The following is a 16,714-nucleotide window of genomic DNA, read 5'->3' on the forward strand; positions in this document are numbered from 1 at the left end:
GTTACCCTCCAGTGTGACTGGTGAGCTACACGTGGCTAATGCACCAGCAGCAGCCAGAATAAAGCACCATTTGGCCGGCGGCTGGTGGTCCCGAGGATGATTATCTGGGATAGAGAAGAGCTGCTTTGCATCTTGACAACATGTAGCCAAGATTACTCTGTTGCACCAAAGCCGGGCTCACTGCTGTGACTGGAAAGAAAAGGAGCGTTTGACATTTCTCTGAGGAAACAACAATCACAGTCAGACATTTTTTTTTTTTACAGGCTTTTATTTAATCCACTAATCAAAAACAGCTGTTTACAGGTCAATGAGGTAATTGACTCAGTTTATGTAATTAAAGCTGCTTACGCTCACTGCCTTAATGTCTGTGATACTAAATATTCTGGATGTTTATGTAGCCTAAAATCCTTTTTGTATTTTGGGAGAAGCTGCTGTGTTTTGACAGCTTTAAGAAAACTTTTGCCATGAATAGAATAATTTCAACTTTCACTGCTGCTTGCCTTGTTTTTCTTCAGCCAGCAGTGCTCATTACATGTATCTAATGACTTAATTAAAGCTGACTGTTTGTTGGGATCTGCACTGTCTGGTGGATTGCATGTATGCCAAATTGACCGCTGAGTAACGATGACGGACAGGCATGCATGTTTTCATTCAAGCCAAGCGATGTTAATCATCCAGATTTGAGCTCAGAGTCGACGCACTTCTCACGAACAGAGAGGGAGAGAAGAGCGTTTGTCAGGTCTGGATTCGAATCGGTCAAAAAACTGCTGAACTAAAAGGGCAGATTAAGTTCAGCAGAGGTTATCAGTGTTTGCAGTTAGAAATGGCTGCAGCTAATAAGGTGTGGTTGATGAAAGGTCATGCTCTTATCAAGAATTTAACAGAGCCGTGAAGGCTAATGATCAGCATGTCGACCTTTTGAAAACGTCTCATTAGGAATCAGAGCAACACCAGTACGAAAAATACTCAAATATCCTTCATATCCTTTTGAAAAAATGCCTTTTTTTTGGGACTTTCCATCACTAGTATATGCAAAACAGTGTTGATGGAGCCTATCTCAGATTCTTGAGAGCTGAATCATTTGCTGTGTAAACACCCAGTGTGTATTACATCTTTCACAGGGAGAGTAAAAAAACAAAACACCCAGTCCCTCAGGATATGATGCATTTTATGTTTCCACTACCAACACGTGTTTGTTTGGGATAAACTGAAGAGGATTCTTGTGTAAATGCGCCAGTTTGATTGACAGTTAAGACCTCAGAGCGACAGCGCAGGAACAACACAGCTACTTGCACCGGAGATGCCTCCGAAAATCAAAACAAAACATGATTTAAACAAGTGTTTCGTTAATGTTTTAGTGTTTTGAACATGTAAAAGAATGAAGTGCAGGGAGAAACAGCTGGAGAGAAATGTGGTAAATCAGCTGTACAGTGTTTTACTGTCAGTGCATCCGAAGATAAGTGTGACCATCTACACCAAACATGCACCGCCTAGAACTACTCACAAGCTAAACCAGCATTCATTGATGTATTAATTGATTCTTTTTTACATTTTTTTGGCTAATTAAGGGAAGTGCAACACGTTTATTAACACAACATCGACATATCACCTAAATAAGTTACGATTAATGTGTCAGCAAACAGTTGCCTCTTTACAAATCCAGCAGTCAGAGAGCATCATGAGTACGGCTGCAACTACCAATGATTTTCATTATTGATTAATCTGCTGATCGTTTTATTGATGAATCATATGGTCTATAAAATGTCTGTTGACTGTTACAATCAAGTCAAAGGTCATCTTCAGATGTCTTATTTGTCCAACCAGCAGTCTAAAACCTAAAGATAATCAGTTTAATGTCACATATGATAAAGAAAAGTATTCAATCATCACATCTGAGAAGTTGAAAACAGCAAATTTGGCTGTTTTTGCTTTAAAAAATAGTTGCTGATTCATTTTCTGTCGATCGATTGATTGTTGATTGATATATCATTGCAGCTTCTAGCCGTTTGTGGCCACCTGGTGAATACAAGTCCAGTCTTAACTCTCCTTTTTAGCTCTGTTGTGGTCTCCACCAACTCCTGAGGGAAATATCTGGCTCTTCAGTTGCTAAATTCTCGGCTAGTCGCCATCTTTGTCTTTCTGCTGTTTAATTCTGGGAAGCTAGAGTACGGCGGATTTATTGGAGCTTTGCCGAAAACCGCTGCCTACTGCGGAAAAATGATGCAGACGAGAGCCGTGAGATTAAACCGAACAGAACAGAAACCAAAACAATGAGCAGACAGATGCCAAAAAAAACCGTCTTTACAGCCGAGAGGAACAGCAGAATCTGGTGATATTTCTTTGCGGGTTTGTCACGATGAGCAACTCCCTCCACGTTACACACAGTCACATGTCTCATTGTTTGTATAAAAATATTGATAAGTGCTCCTTTAACAAAAAACTACATCGAAACCTTTAACAGATTATTGAAAAAGACTGGACGACAACTATAAATTGAAGTCTAGTCATTGGAATAAGCTCATATAAGACAATATAATTATTAGGACTCACTATATTTTTTGGCAGATGGGGGGGGGGGGGGGAGAGCAGGAACAGTATGTGTCAGCAGATTTCTTCAGAGCCTCTGTCCCTCAGTCAAAGCTTATCTCTGTTGCCTTCCTGCCGTTGGGGTGGCCCGTGTGTCCCGAGCCTCAGGGTGTTAAGACTGTTTACCCTTTGATATCTTCTGTCAATGCGAGGCTGTGTTCACGCCCCCCCTCTCCGTCCGCGCAGTAAGACCACCGCACGCTCTATAATAACGCCCGTGTTCGATAACCCGAAGGAGCTGGATAACAAGCCCATTTGGTGATGCTAATAGCACACGCCATTTAGTGGAAACACTTATCCAAAGCTCCTTACAGTGTCATGAGTGTATGCATTTTTTTTGTGCTAGCTGATCCGGTGGGAATCCCTAACCCTTTTAACATGAGTGCCGTCTTCTACCCATGGAGCCTAGTACCAAAAAGAAACCACTAACCCAGATAGTGTTACTGCTGTAATCTACCCAGTTTTCCCCTCCAGGATCAATTTAGCTCATCCCATCTTGAGCTACACATGACTGCAACTAATGAAATGATAAAAAACACCCCTGGTCCACACAGTTCATTGTATTGTTTGATCTCCACACATGGGACAGACACGCTCCGCCTTGCAAATCTTTTGCTAATGTGCTTCTTTTCGCTCCAAGCAGCACAATAACATGTTTTTACACACAGATAAGCACACTGGATTGGCTTTAAACTGGCTGTTTTTTCTTATCCATCTCAGCTCCTGCAAATACATAACAGGAGCTCTACATTCTGCGCAGTGATAGTTTTACATGCTAGCTCATCAGAGGGCATCGGGGTCTCACAGCGATCGATAACAGGATCATTCTGGCCTTCAAACATAGACTCAGTCGAGCAGAACTGTCTAAAACGGACGAAGCGTGCGTCATCGCTTCGGCCTTGGATGCATGAGGTCGTGTTGATGATAAAGAAAAGAGTCTGAGTCATGAAATGTTTGTTTGAGCTTATAAGGAATAAAAAAATATCATAAGAAACCCATCTGATGTCCTCGTCCAACACATCTGAAACTGAAAGACCTTGGTGTGAATTAGTCACACTCAAATGAAAACAGCTCAACACTGGTATGAAATTGAGCAACCAGAGAGAATGCTTAAATGATTAATGGGAAACCATAAAATTCCTATTGTAACCCTTTGATAGACAGATATTTACACTGACTTCGAGGCTTTATTCTCAAAAATGCTTCATGTTGATTGAAGAACGATGCAATAACTTGACCAAGTAAGATGCATTGAGACGCCTGTTTAGCATCAAGAATTAGTGCAAGTGTGTGGATTAAAAGTGAACGGTGTGCACTTAGATTCACAGGTTCAGGTCTTGGATGAACTGCAGTGATCTGGTATTTATATGCTCGATAGTCAGACAAGAGTATGAATGTTTGAACACCGGTGTTGTTCATGGTCCTGCATCATATCCAAGGTTTGTTTGTGAGGTGATTTTTAGATCGATTCTTTCTGAAGTAACTGTTAAACTAGAGTTGAATGGAAATTCATCAGCAACTATTAATTGTTCTAGTTGTTTTTCAAGGGAAAATGACATCATCCATGTCTCTTCCAATCCAGCTTTTCTTTGTATTATATAATTGTAAACAGAATATCTTTGGGTTTTGGACTGTTGGTTGGAAAACAATCAATTAGAAGACATCACCCTGGGCTCTAAGAATTTATGAAGGTCATTTTTCACCATTTTATAGACTCATTGATTGAAGTGTTCTGCAGAATAATCTACAAGGAAAATAATTTAGTTGCAGCCCTAGTAATTTGAAAGTATTCTGGTTAAGATTAAACTTGTGTAACTCTACTTATTCTGCTATATGGAACCTGTATTCTTAGAAAAGGCCTGGCTGTAGTTAGTGTCAATGGGGATAGTTGAGCATTTATTCCCTGAAAATGAACCTTTTTCTTCACAACGTCTGATGAATTCCAAACATGTTCATCGACAGTGTGTCTCAACAGCTTCTTCTTCTCCAACCGTATTGATTTTTGTCACAGAAAATTTACCTCCCATGATGGCTCACTACCTGAAAAACCGTGGATGCGGCCGTCTGTCTGGCGGTGTAACTTCCTGACTTGTCAATGCGATCAGACGTGTGAATCTTGGCTTCTCTTAACACGGCGCCTCCGGGAGAGACTTGTTGACACGGAGAAGTACTGCGTGCACCATCTCTCCCATATCTCCCAGCTCTGTTCATTCCTGATACGCTCTTAGCTCCGAGAAAAAAACAAAAAAAAGAAGAAAAATAGATACCAGTCCTGCATCATAGGAACATTTAGTTATATCTGTTGTCAGTGTTATAAAAATTGTTTTTCAACCTTTACCTACAGATATTTGAAGCATAATTTGAAGAAGGCCACGTCCTTCATCATGCTAGAGTTACATTTACACCTAAAATGTGCATCAAAACACACGTATAGTGCACAGTTTATGTTTTAAGGTCTGTTCTTTCTGTGTTTGTCTGACCTGCGAGGCTTATTACACTTTAGCTTCTGTAATAATAATAATAATGATAATAAACTTTATCTCTGTAGCGTCCTTCAAAACCAGACTTTCAAGGTGCTTCACAAAATGCAACACAATGAAGTATAGATGCAAGATAGAAACATCATGCACAGAAAATGCAATAAAAACAGTGGTGAAACATAAAGATATTCAAAGAAACCATATTAAAACATTTGAATAGATATATTATACAAATGCCAGTATGTACAGGTGGGTTTTTAAAAGCTTTTTAAACCGAGGCAATCAGCTGATCTGATGCTGAGGGGGAGTTTGGTCCGCAGCGTTGGAGCTAAAACAGTAGAAGCACGATTCCCCTTTTTGTTTTAAGCCTGGACTGAGGGGTCTCGGTGCAGAATAAAAGGGGTTAGGAAGTTCTGAAATCTGTAATGAGCCAGACCACGTAGGGATTTAAAAGTAATCGATAACATCTTAAATTGAATTCTGTAACGGATGAGGAGCCGGTGTCGTTCGGCCAGGTCGTGTTTGCGAGAAGCCTCGTCGCCGCATTCTGCACCGGCGGGCGACCGCCGCATCGTTTAGGGCGAGTAAATAATGAATCACGGTAGTCTAGGCGCGGAGGAGGAAACGAGGGTGCGGATGGAGGACGGAGTCGTCAGACTATGTTTTGTATGCTCTGTAAGTCCACTTTTGGCCTTCGCAACCTTAAACTCAAGCTTAATTATTCAAGTGTTGTTGCTTCTTGGCAGCGCGGTACGGCCTCCTGGCCTGCTGCAGTCTGCTTCTCTTTGGATCGCGTCTATTGTCTGACTGATTTCCCCAGACACCGAATCCTGGCCGGAGGATTGAGGGCTATCAAACAGAATTAAGATGAGACAATGGCTGTGTGTTTATGTGTGTGTGTATGTGTGTGAGACGGTGGACGCGGTCATGAATGTGTGAGAATAGTTAAACTCGGGGCAAAAAAAAAAGTATTTAAATTTTGCGTGTGTGTGGCCTAGGAGAGTGTGTGTGTGTGTGTGTGTGTTTTTTGGAAGTGAAGCCAAAAGCTCCCACAACAAGAAGAGGCCTCTCCTCCTGGCTCCGTCCACTGATGCAGGCCTTCAGTGTCCGTCGCTCCAGCTGGCAGCCAATTTATACCGAGGCCAAACACTCCAATACCCACAGGCAGGCCAACAGGGGCTCTTTGTGATGCTAGAGTGTGTGTGTGTGTGTGTGTGTGTGTGTGTGAGAGAGAGTGTGTGTGTGTGTGTGTTTCCTTCTGAGTTTGTGTGCCTCTGTGTGTGTACTTATCAGCTACTGAGACAGTTGTTCAGCTCATGATTGACTGCAAATGCTGTTAATTTTCAGACTTGGCTGCATCCAGAGGACTTCCATCAGCGCGTGTTTTCGCGTCGGTTAAGGCATGAATTACATTACATTAAGGGCTCGCAGTTAACAAGTGCAGTGGAAGCTGTAAGGCATCTGTGTGGCACTCTGATATCAGTAATTAAATATGTAAACAAAGATAAAGGAGTGTTTGAAATTGTTGGACGAATGATCGATGATGGTTTGGCTGTTCCTAGAGCGTTGCATAATTCATTTTTTTTACTCTTTATATGGACTTTTTTGGAGATTACTAGACTCAGGCACTGCATATCTATCCCTCTCAGATGATTCCCCACTTTCATGTGGTCTAAAGGGAGAAATATTGTATGTATGAAATATATATTAATGTTCTGCAGACTTTAAATCATGTAAATTGTCATTTGTTGTGTTACTTTCATGACCCGGAGCATGTAAGGCAGCTGTGGTTTTGCAGTTGTTGCTCTTTGTTGTAAAACATGATTGATAAAACCAGAGCGGCTGATTTCTAAACTCAGGAGTTTGTGGGAAACGGTTCCTGTTTGACGGGTTTCAGTGGGAGGATGCGTGATGAACTCCACCTCATTGTGAATCACTACAGCGTGACAAAAAGGGCCGTCGGAGTGGGAAGAGATCCACGTAGAGGATACTTTCAGCTGATGTTATTGCTTTATATCAGAGTCTTTTAGAGAACTTCATAGTCACAGATATGCTTTCTGCATGTAGAGGGATGTTTAAAATGAACTGCACTCTCTTGTCCTTGATGATTTTGAAGCATTTAGGGCTGCAACTAACCATTGTTTTCATTATCTGTTGATTACTTTCTCCATTAAACGACTAATTGTTTAATCCTTAAATTGTCAGAAAATGGTGAAAAATGTCAATCGCTGTGTCCCAAAGCCCAAGATGCAACATAAAATGTCTTGTTTTGTCCCGACCAACAGTCCACAACCCAAAGATATTCACTTTACTATAATACAAAACTAAAGAAACCAGAAAATATTCATTTAACAAGCTGGAACAAGAGAATTTAAGACTTTTTTTCTTAGAAAAGACTCCAAAACAATACAGAAAGTGATATATTTGTTTGGTTTCACAGTGTTTCCCACAGTTTAGAGTTCTTTGTAGGAAAATACAAAAAATTAAAAACACTTGGGAACATTTTTAGAACTTTCAGCAGCATCTGTTGGCCTTCATCAGTGGATGGAGTTTGTTCAGACAGCTGATGTCTGTTTCTGGTGTTTCTGGTGTTCATTCAGCTTGCTGTTGGATGACTGATGTCGAGATCCCCACAGCTGTCACATGTGATGTCATGATGACGTCATACACCACTCCAGGAGGTCTTTAGAGTAGCAGCAGAGATGTTAAGGTGTTGAATGGTTTGTGTTAGGTCCTGACTCCTTTAGACTTGGAGACTATTGTTAGAGAGAGAGTTCAGCCATGTCAGAAAGTCCCACTGTAGCCGCGTTTCAACCGCAGGAACTTTCTGGGGACTTACAACCTTTTTGAGGAACTCAAGTTCTTCAACCTGTGTTACCGTCCAGGGACCAGGGTCTAAATTAAGCTCCAGGAAGATTGTTTTACCCCCCCCCAAAAAAGTCCCTGCTGCAGTGGTAGTACTTCCCAAAAATACAGGAACTTTGGGGGGTGGGGTTTGCAAAGATGATCATCACTGATTGGTCAAACACAGAAACCACAGCTGCTTCAAGCACCGCCTCATTCACAAAACAAGGAAGGAGCAGTCGGTTTAGGACGAGGGGAGGGCGTTCCTCTTCACTTGATTATGTTAAAAGTAAAGTTAGACTCTGTTGTCGGCTCTTCGACTCGTTTTAAAAAAGACGAGAGAGAGAGAGAGTGAGCAGAGGTGGCGGTGGCGAGAACAAAGCAGAAATAAATAACCATCAAACACTCGACAGATGATTTACTGTGGAAACAGACGTTATTAGTTTCAGTTCCCTCCTCTGCATTTCTCCTTTTCATTCATTCGTTTCATCCAGCTAATCCGGCAGTAAATACAAAGACAACATGACAAATCTGTGTTGTTTTGAATTCAGATGTTATCTGCCAGGGTAGGCCGTCCAAGTAGAGAGCCTGCGTATGGGAAACACTGGTTTCATGACTTCAGAGGTTTGATCAGTGACATTTAATTTGATCAACTTTAGGTTTTAACTTGTTACTCATGTCTCTCCTGAACAACAGATGTATGAAACAAGTTTTCAAACAGTAAACAATATGTAGTAGATTGTACGTCTGTGCCAGTGCGGTGCAGTACTTTAATGGTAACTGTGGAAACTGGTAAAAATGTCGCTGCACTGCTGCCACCGAGATGAATATCTGACAGAGTCGTTTAACAGAGAAGAGAGAGCAAAAGTGGTGGAAAGCAATAAAAACTGCAGCGTAGGTTCGTTTCACATCCAGAAGGCCAAAGGCATAGCAGTGTGGCATTTCACAAAACCCCCCTTTAAACTTTATTATAGACCCAGACTTGAACAGGATCTGATACCTGCCAAGCGGCCAGCAGAGTGTAAAACAGCCAATAGTATACCAGTATAACCTTGCTGCTGATCCTCGGCTGGTGTTGTGTACGTCTGCTCTTTGACAACGGCTGCGTGGAAAAGATTTATGGCCTTAGATGATTCTAGCAGAGAGACAGTGTAAATAAGAAATGGCTCCTGCTTGCTGAGCGATCGCAGAATTAGAACATATTCACAAGCGGTTATGACAAAGGCTACTGTCTCTTCCTCCCTGATAAAATACACCAGCAGCTAATATTTGTGTGATTATATGCTCTAAATGCAATAAGCTGGTCCTGTTTTTACTGCACAACTGGCACGGTTTCAGTTTTCAGCACAGAAGTTTGCTTTAACAGTGCTGCTGCTGTCCTAATATCTGACAGGTTCTTTTCTTAAAGGGGCCATATTCTGCTTTTTGTGATGTTCTGTTATTTTTATGCTGATATGATGTCGGATGTTAAACAGAACCTGAAGCAAACATATGTAAAAATGATCCCTGCAAGTCAAAAGCCAGGGCAAAGTTACTTCAACTTCCTCCTCGTGATGACATCAGATCGTTCACGCATGCCCACAAACGGTCGTCCGTTTAACGTTGTCCACTCGCGTATTTTGGATCTGACTTTGGCTCAAAAATGTACAGATATATTTGAGAAGTTGATATTTTGAGTAAGGAACGAGAAAAGGAAGTGAAAACCTGAGACACCGCTTCCAGGAGCGAACCAATCAGAACTGAAGGGGCGCCTTAAAGAGACAGGAGCTAAAACTGCCTGTTTCAGACAGAGGCTGAACTGAGGGGCTGCAAAAAAGACCAGTTTAAGATAAATAAGGAGTTTAAACTGTAAATCACGAAAAGATATTCCAGTAGAGCCCCAGAATATAAATATTGACCTAAAAATGTGTATGATATGTCCCCTTGAAAGGATTATTTTAGCCTTTATTGCATTGTTGACAGACAGAGAGGGGGTATGACATGCAACAAACGTCCTCAGTCAGAATTGAACCTTGTACGTTGTAATCTTGATGGTTTCCTTCCTCTGTCTCTCTTCAGGACCATTAACCAGTAATGGTATGTGTGTGTCATGCTGACTAATTTTCAAGGGCCACTCTTTCAAGCCATGAAATTTAAAGACCAAGTAAAAAGAAAAGACACAGCACACATTCTGCAAATTGTTATGTATAGTCAAACGCCAAGCTTTTAAAACTGTGAAAACGCTGTATGCACAACGTATAAATTGTAAGCCCTTTATTTAAACAGAAGATGGCAGTGTTCACATCCTATATATTCACCTTTATCATTGTTTCCCCTTTGAAAGTGTGGTTGTTAAAGGGTGTTAGGGCCAATATTTTACATGTAAAGGTAAGTTTGGTGAAATAATAAGGCCGCTACATAGACAGCAGAATATAGAGACCAAACCAACCAACAATAACAGCAACTCAAAACTATGATCGTTACAAAAAATGAGCTAAAACATGATATGTTTTTTTCAGTTTAACCAACACATGAACACCATAAACATGATTACATGTGTATTTATGCCATCAGTGACTAGTATCAACAGTAGTATTAAAACGGTACCGTCAGTTTATTCTTCCATCTCTAGAGATGTTGAAATTTCAAACTCAGTGAACTCCTAACTGAGCTATTTTCAGACACAAGTGTAAAAATCCCCGGCGTCGCCATACTGTGCTGAACTAAGCGATGTGGTTTTCATGACCTGATAAAATTTACTGATAGCCTATGAGACTCAACTTATTCTACTTCAAAACTGATAGAACACCCAAAGCAAAAAAAAAAAAAATCAACAAGTGAACTTTTTAAAGTTTGCAAGTTTGGCCTCCAGCACTAATTATGCCTTCAAGATTTGATTGGGACGCAGTGACTTAATCACTTGACAGCGCTACACTAGTTAGTTGAAGTTTGCCCTGACAGCGATTACTTTGGCCCTGATCACTTTTCACCCACTAGCCGAGAGCAAGGAGGAAATACTCCGAAAAGAATTTATAAAGTTTAGTTTTCATGTCCTCCCACAAGGTAGCGTCTCAAGATTGAAATCATCCTTGCACATGACATACAAATCACAACTCCATCAACCCCATTTGCCTCATGATCTGATGGTCCGATGGTGATATTCATGGTCATGCTTGAGGGAACAGGTATGGGCAGTAGCTGTCATTGTTGGGGCGTTTGATTTCCAGAAGGCCACGGCAGGGGTCTGCATTCAGGTCTGTGACTCTCCTGAGTCCATAGAGGAAAACCTGATGGACTGTGACTTCTCCCACCGGCTCTAGCTCGACTCCTCTTTTCACGTCTTCTGTCTGGATGAGCTTTTTTTTGCGTAGCGCAGAGGCGAGACACTCAAAGTCTGAGCGCCTCGAGCAGACCCCGTTTGAAATTCGATGCAGTTACGCGGTTCGGATCGTGCCTCCTACCACTCTTTCCTGGTGCTCTGGTGTCTTGTTTCCTCCTCAAGTGGCAGAGCTTTCATCATGGGAAAGCTTGAGCCCTTCATAGACATCAGACGGCTCTTTTGGCAGCACAGAGGAGCAGTTGCACAGCTGAGGGGGATGAAGGAGAGAGAGGGAACGTTGCCAGAGAGGACGGGGGGTGCTCAGGGTCTGGTAGGTGAGAGCAGATCCATGTAGGAGGTTACCAAATTCAGTAGGCACATATTCCACATATGTTCTGTTTTGTCTCCAAACGTCTCACCATCTTGCAGTTGCTTCCAGTTCCTTTCTTTATATTTTCCAAAAAGAGAATTTGCAAAGGGCAGAGGAGAGGGGTTCTTCAGGAGAGTATCTGGTTTGGGGTTCGTACCTAATTCACCTTTTACTTTTTGTTTTGGGGACTTTTATCCTAATTTGCTGTAATGTGCAAGAGTGTAAAGGAGGCCAATAAGATGTGAGCAGTCATGGTGAAGGAATTTCCCCTGCGGTGATTCAGGGTGGCTCGACAGCGTGGTATGTGGTCTATGTGGTATTAGTGCCAGGTTTTTTGTTTTTATTTTTAAGAAAATCAAGGTATGTTAGTCTGATTATGTGTCGGCCGAATGGAGCAACAGTACCTGACGGACACGGAAACAACGTTGGTCTACAGCCGCATCCCCTTAAACCTGGGATTTATGAATGGAGTCTGGCTGGATGCACCTTTAGATTGTATGAACCCATGAGGTGTGTCACAATATAGACGCTTGATTTCAGCAGGAGCAGTTTTGACTAAGCATCAGAGTTTGTGGTCTGAGGATTTATTTATTTATTTAGTCCAACCTTCTAGGAATGTCATACTCAGTGGTGGTGGATCGCTGCTATAATGCTCTGAGGGAAGCCATATTTTCAAGAGCGCATATAAATGTATTAAAATTAAATAAGAAGACAACAAATAACAAGTGATGAGATTCAGTTTATTCTACTTAAATTCACATCCGACAGTAAACAACAGAACACTGTGAAGAGAAAATGTGAAATACGTTGACAAGCGAACTCTGAGGTTTGATTTGGATGCAGTGATGTCATTTATTTGACTGCTTATGTATCACTTGATGCTTGTCACTTGTCCTCTCATCTGGATAATGAAACTGTAAGTTCGGCCTTTTGAACAAAACAAGAGCCTCTTATTGTTGCTAACGTAACTCATCACCTGTATGAGAGGCTCATTTTTACACATACAAGGGTTTGTTTGCCTTTGACTTGACAGTTGTGCTACTGATACCCTCAACTTAGACTGACATCAAAACACAACAGTTTGTCGTGTGTCACTTGCCTCCAGACATTGTCATTTAATACAACCTTGTGATGATAAACCAATCAGAAAAGACTAGAATAACGCTCATTCACTGAACAACAAATAAGACAATGAAAGGTTAAGTTAGCAGTGATGCTCTTGCTCCGCTGTCATATTACTGTATCATTGATGCAGGTTGATCATAAAACCACACAACATTAGTTACTTTTTAACGTTTGCACAAGCCAGTGGATTAATTTGTCATCTGACAGCTTTAACAGTGCTAATACTGATGTTAATGTTGATTGCACACTTCATGTTTGCTAGTGAAACAATGTTTTCAGTGCGGGCCGGGCAGGCACCTGGTCTTCAACATCATGGATGTGAGTTGTAATCCACTGCATGAATACGGCCTGTGCTCCTGTGTACAAAGCCAGGTCCTTAAAGAAATGTAGAGCTGCAACAATTAATCGATTAGAAAAATGCCAAACATTTGCTGGTTGCAGCTTCTCAAATGTGATGAGGATATGAAACTTTTATGTGTCACACATGATTATGAGTTTTGGACTTTAATCGATACAGAAAATAATCGCAGTTGCAGCTGTAGCTGATATTACAGCAGATTATTCCCCATATAGATGTAACGTTCAGGTGTCTGTAAACTTTTGGCCATATACTGTTGCTCATTTAGAGAGTTTTGGTTCTCTTTCTCACTGTAGGGGTAATTCACCTCGTCTTGATTTCACATTTGCTTTCTACATGTGACACGTTGAGCTTCTCAAGCATAAATAACAGCTCGAAAGCAGCTGTCAACATCTGTCTTCTTCTAACCCTCTTATCCTCCAGGAGTTATTTCATGTTATTAGCACAGACACTTTATGTTCTCATGTTCTCACTTCAAACCTGCTCGGCGTGAAAGCGCCCTTAACTCAACCCCACCGCCGAAAAATAAAACATTACATCACAGAGGAGTCACCGCGTGTCATGCGACGCCAACATCTGTGTGAAGCAGTACAGTGTGTGTCCTCAGCAGCCCCCCCTCCACCACCGCCACATTTCATCTCTGTAGACTAACTGGGCTAATTTCACAGTCTGATGAGCAGACAGAGGCAGGCTGGTAGACTTAACATTGTCACCGGAGAGTTTAAAGGCAGTTTTTTTTTTAAAAAATGTGTGTGTGTTTAGAGAAGGATGAAACAGCGGTGGTGGGTGTCCGCCTGGCTTTCCCTCCTCCATCGTGACCGGAGTGGTCAGACTCCTACAATTAAGTAATGAATCACACGATCATCACTGTTGCCCGCCTGAAAATCAGACACAAACGTGTTGCCCTCTGTGTAGGACGAGTACAACTTTCAGCAACACTGTACAGTAATAACTTTGGTTTTAAAGTGGTACATGTCTTTTTAAAGTGTCATGGTAACATGACACTCTTTCTTTCTTGCCTCTCAGGTGTCAATCAAACAGCGTGGGTGGCACCTCTGAGTCTCCTCTGCCTTTTTTTTTTTAAAGCTATTTGCATCTGCACAGTGATTATTCAGTCTCCAGCAATATTCGGGTCGTTTTTGAGCTACTGGGGCCTCTTTTCTGTTCTCTCCATCACTATGCTGGCAAACCCTGATTTTCATTCAAAGTAATAACACCAGTGGGATTTCTGAATGATTCTGTCTAACAGAATGAATAAATGATTTCTTTCCCTCTCTCTTTTTTTTTCAGGCTCCGATGAGAGGCTCTCCATGATGCGGAGCTAACAGTGTCGGCCGCACAACCGCAGGAAGAGACGTGGCCGCTGCACCATCCACAGTCGACGCATGGCGGTATTAGGGGTAAGAACGGCGCTGTTTCCTCTCGTCTCGACCCTCTGTGCTCAGACTGTACGATCGATCGACAGGTCATGACGCGAGGGCTCGGATTGAATGTTTACACGGAAACCCAAAGGGGGTTCTTCTTCTTCTTTGTATGGATTTCCAGCAGACTAGATGTCTCGCTGTTTGCCTCTCACAGGAGGACAGAACATATTTATCCACAGACAAATCCAATAAAGCGTGTTGAGGTAACTTTATACTGGATTGTGGGAACTGCTTCAACTGCTAGACAGCTGACTTACATTTCTGACATGCCAGAAATCCAACCGATCATCCGAGAGTCAGATTGTTGGATCGTTCAGGTAATCAATCAGGCGTTGTGACCTCAATCGGCATGTGAAACGACAACCAATCTGGCAGAAATATGGCCTGATTCTAAAATTGGGCAAAATCGGTACAACGTCTGTCTGACTTTAGTTAAGGAAATGTCTGGCAGAGGCCTTGACAACAGACAGAAGTGTGTTACTGAACATTTTAGGCATTTACTGGTCTATACTGGGCCTTTATTGGACATGGGACATGTCTTTGTTTAGGTGGTTGTCAGGAAAGAATTTCCTGCGTATCAAGACTAAGACTAAGACTTTTAGTTGAGTTATTATGTGAGAAATGAAGGTTTAACATTTGACTACAGGTAGTAAAGCTTCAGTGCTTGTTTTTATTCTTTCACTCATAGATTGAGAGATTACAGGGTCATGAAATCCCTTTTTTAAAAAGTCTGCAACATCCCCTGTTCGAGTCAGACTTTGTTGCCGTCTCTCTACTCTCTCCTTTCCTGTCACCTCCCTACTGTCAACTCACTAAAAAACGTGTCACCAGATGACAAAAACCCCCACCATTTACCTAAAAAACAAATCTTTTTTTAATAGCATCTCTGTTCGACCGGTGTCTTCATCTTCCTCGTGTCTATCCCGGCGTCTAGACACCTGCACATTTTCAGCAGTCAGCGAGGATTTCAGAACAGGCTGTAGCTTCTAAATGATGGATGTCAGCCGTCTCACCGGGCAGAACCAGACATTATGTGAGAGGTAGTTGTTGGTAATTTCACATCTTATGATTTGGCTGCAACTGTCTGCTGTTGTAGTTCTGTTGGTTAGTCACACACTCAGTTACCATGCGTTCGCCCCGCAAGAAACCCTGGTCGATGCGTCGTCAATCAGCCTTTGCAGGGAGGAGAAATACTGTACAGTAATTGTATTTTACCCCGTTGTTTAATTGGTTGGCAGGCCGCCACGGTTGGCGAAGTGACAATAGAATCTAAACTGATTGAAATTCACTTTCTTCAGCGTTATAAGTGAGAGGAGAAGTAACAAACTGGTTGTAGTAATGTTTATTTGACAGTTTAATAGTGGGCAGTGAGTAAAAATGACTCTGTGAGAGCCCAGCAGTCTCCTCAGAGTGTCACACTAGTTTGAATCAAAAGAAACACTTTAAAAGTTAAAAAACACATTTTTTTTTAATGTTTAAAAGTTTTCTCTGCCAGTCAGCTCATCACCATCATTCTGGTGTTTATTATAAGAGCGATGATAAACTGACATCCATCATACTTTCACCTGTCATACACTTGATGACATTTATACACACTGACCGAGCACGTTATTAGTCACACCTGTACACCTGTTTATTGATGCTGTTATCCAGTCAGCCAATCATGTGGCAGCTGTGCACGGGTCAGGAGCTTCAGTTCATCTGGACTTACAGTTTCTGAAACTGTAATGAAACATGTAGTGTTAATTGATTATCTGCTGATTATTTTCTTGATTTATCGGTTTGTCACTAACATGTCAGAAAATAGTGAAGTTATTATAGTTTTCTTAGAGCTCATGGTGACATTTTTAAATGTTGTCTTTTATCTGAGCAGCAGTCAAACGTCTACTATCATGTATGAAGACAGAAAAGCTTTAAATCTCCACATTTGAGAAGCTGCAACCTGCAAATTGTTGTTTCTGCTTTTTAAAAAAAAGAAAAGTTGATTATCAAAATGATTAATTTTTGTGTTAATCGACTAATTGTTGCAGCTTTTAACATATAAGCACAAATGATAATCAAAGTTTTGAAACTAGATCTTGACACAGGGGCCGTCCTCACAACCAGGGCTGCAACTACCAATTATTTTCATTATCAATTAATCTGTTGATTATTTTCTTGATTAATCGATTGGTTATTCAGTCCATAAAATGTCAGAAAATGGTGAAAAATGGCGACCTCTGTTTCCTA

At 41.5% G+C, this 16,714-nt stretch overlaps 1 protein-coding gene across 1 annotated transcript in view; it reads left to right on the forward strand.

Annotated features, from left to right (window-relative positions):
* The window catches only part of LOC121901982 (polycomb group RING finger protein 3), a 63,424-nt gene that overhangs the window by 11,699 nt on the left and 35,011 nt on the right, over nucleotides 1-16,714 (forward strand). Inside the window, exon 2 of the mRNA XM_042419115.1 lies at nucleotides 14,352-14,461. Within this exon, the coding sequence (XP_042275049.1) occupies nucleotides 14,447-14,461 (15 nt within the window). The 5' untranslated portion in view covers nucleotides 14,352-14,446. The remainder of the gene's footprint in view (nucleotides 1-14,351; nucleotides 14,462-16,714) is intronic.

This window comes from Thunnus maccoyii, chromosome 8, assembly GCF_910596095.1.
Source record: "Thunnus maccoyii chromosome 8, fThuMac1.1, whole genome shotgun sequence".
NCBI lineage: Eukaryota > Metazoa > Chordata > Actinopteri > Scombriformes > Scombridae > Thunnus > Thunnus maccoyii.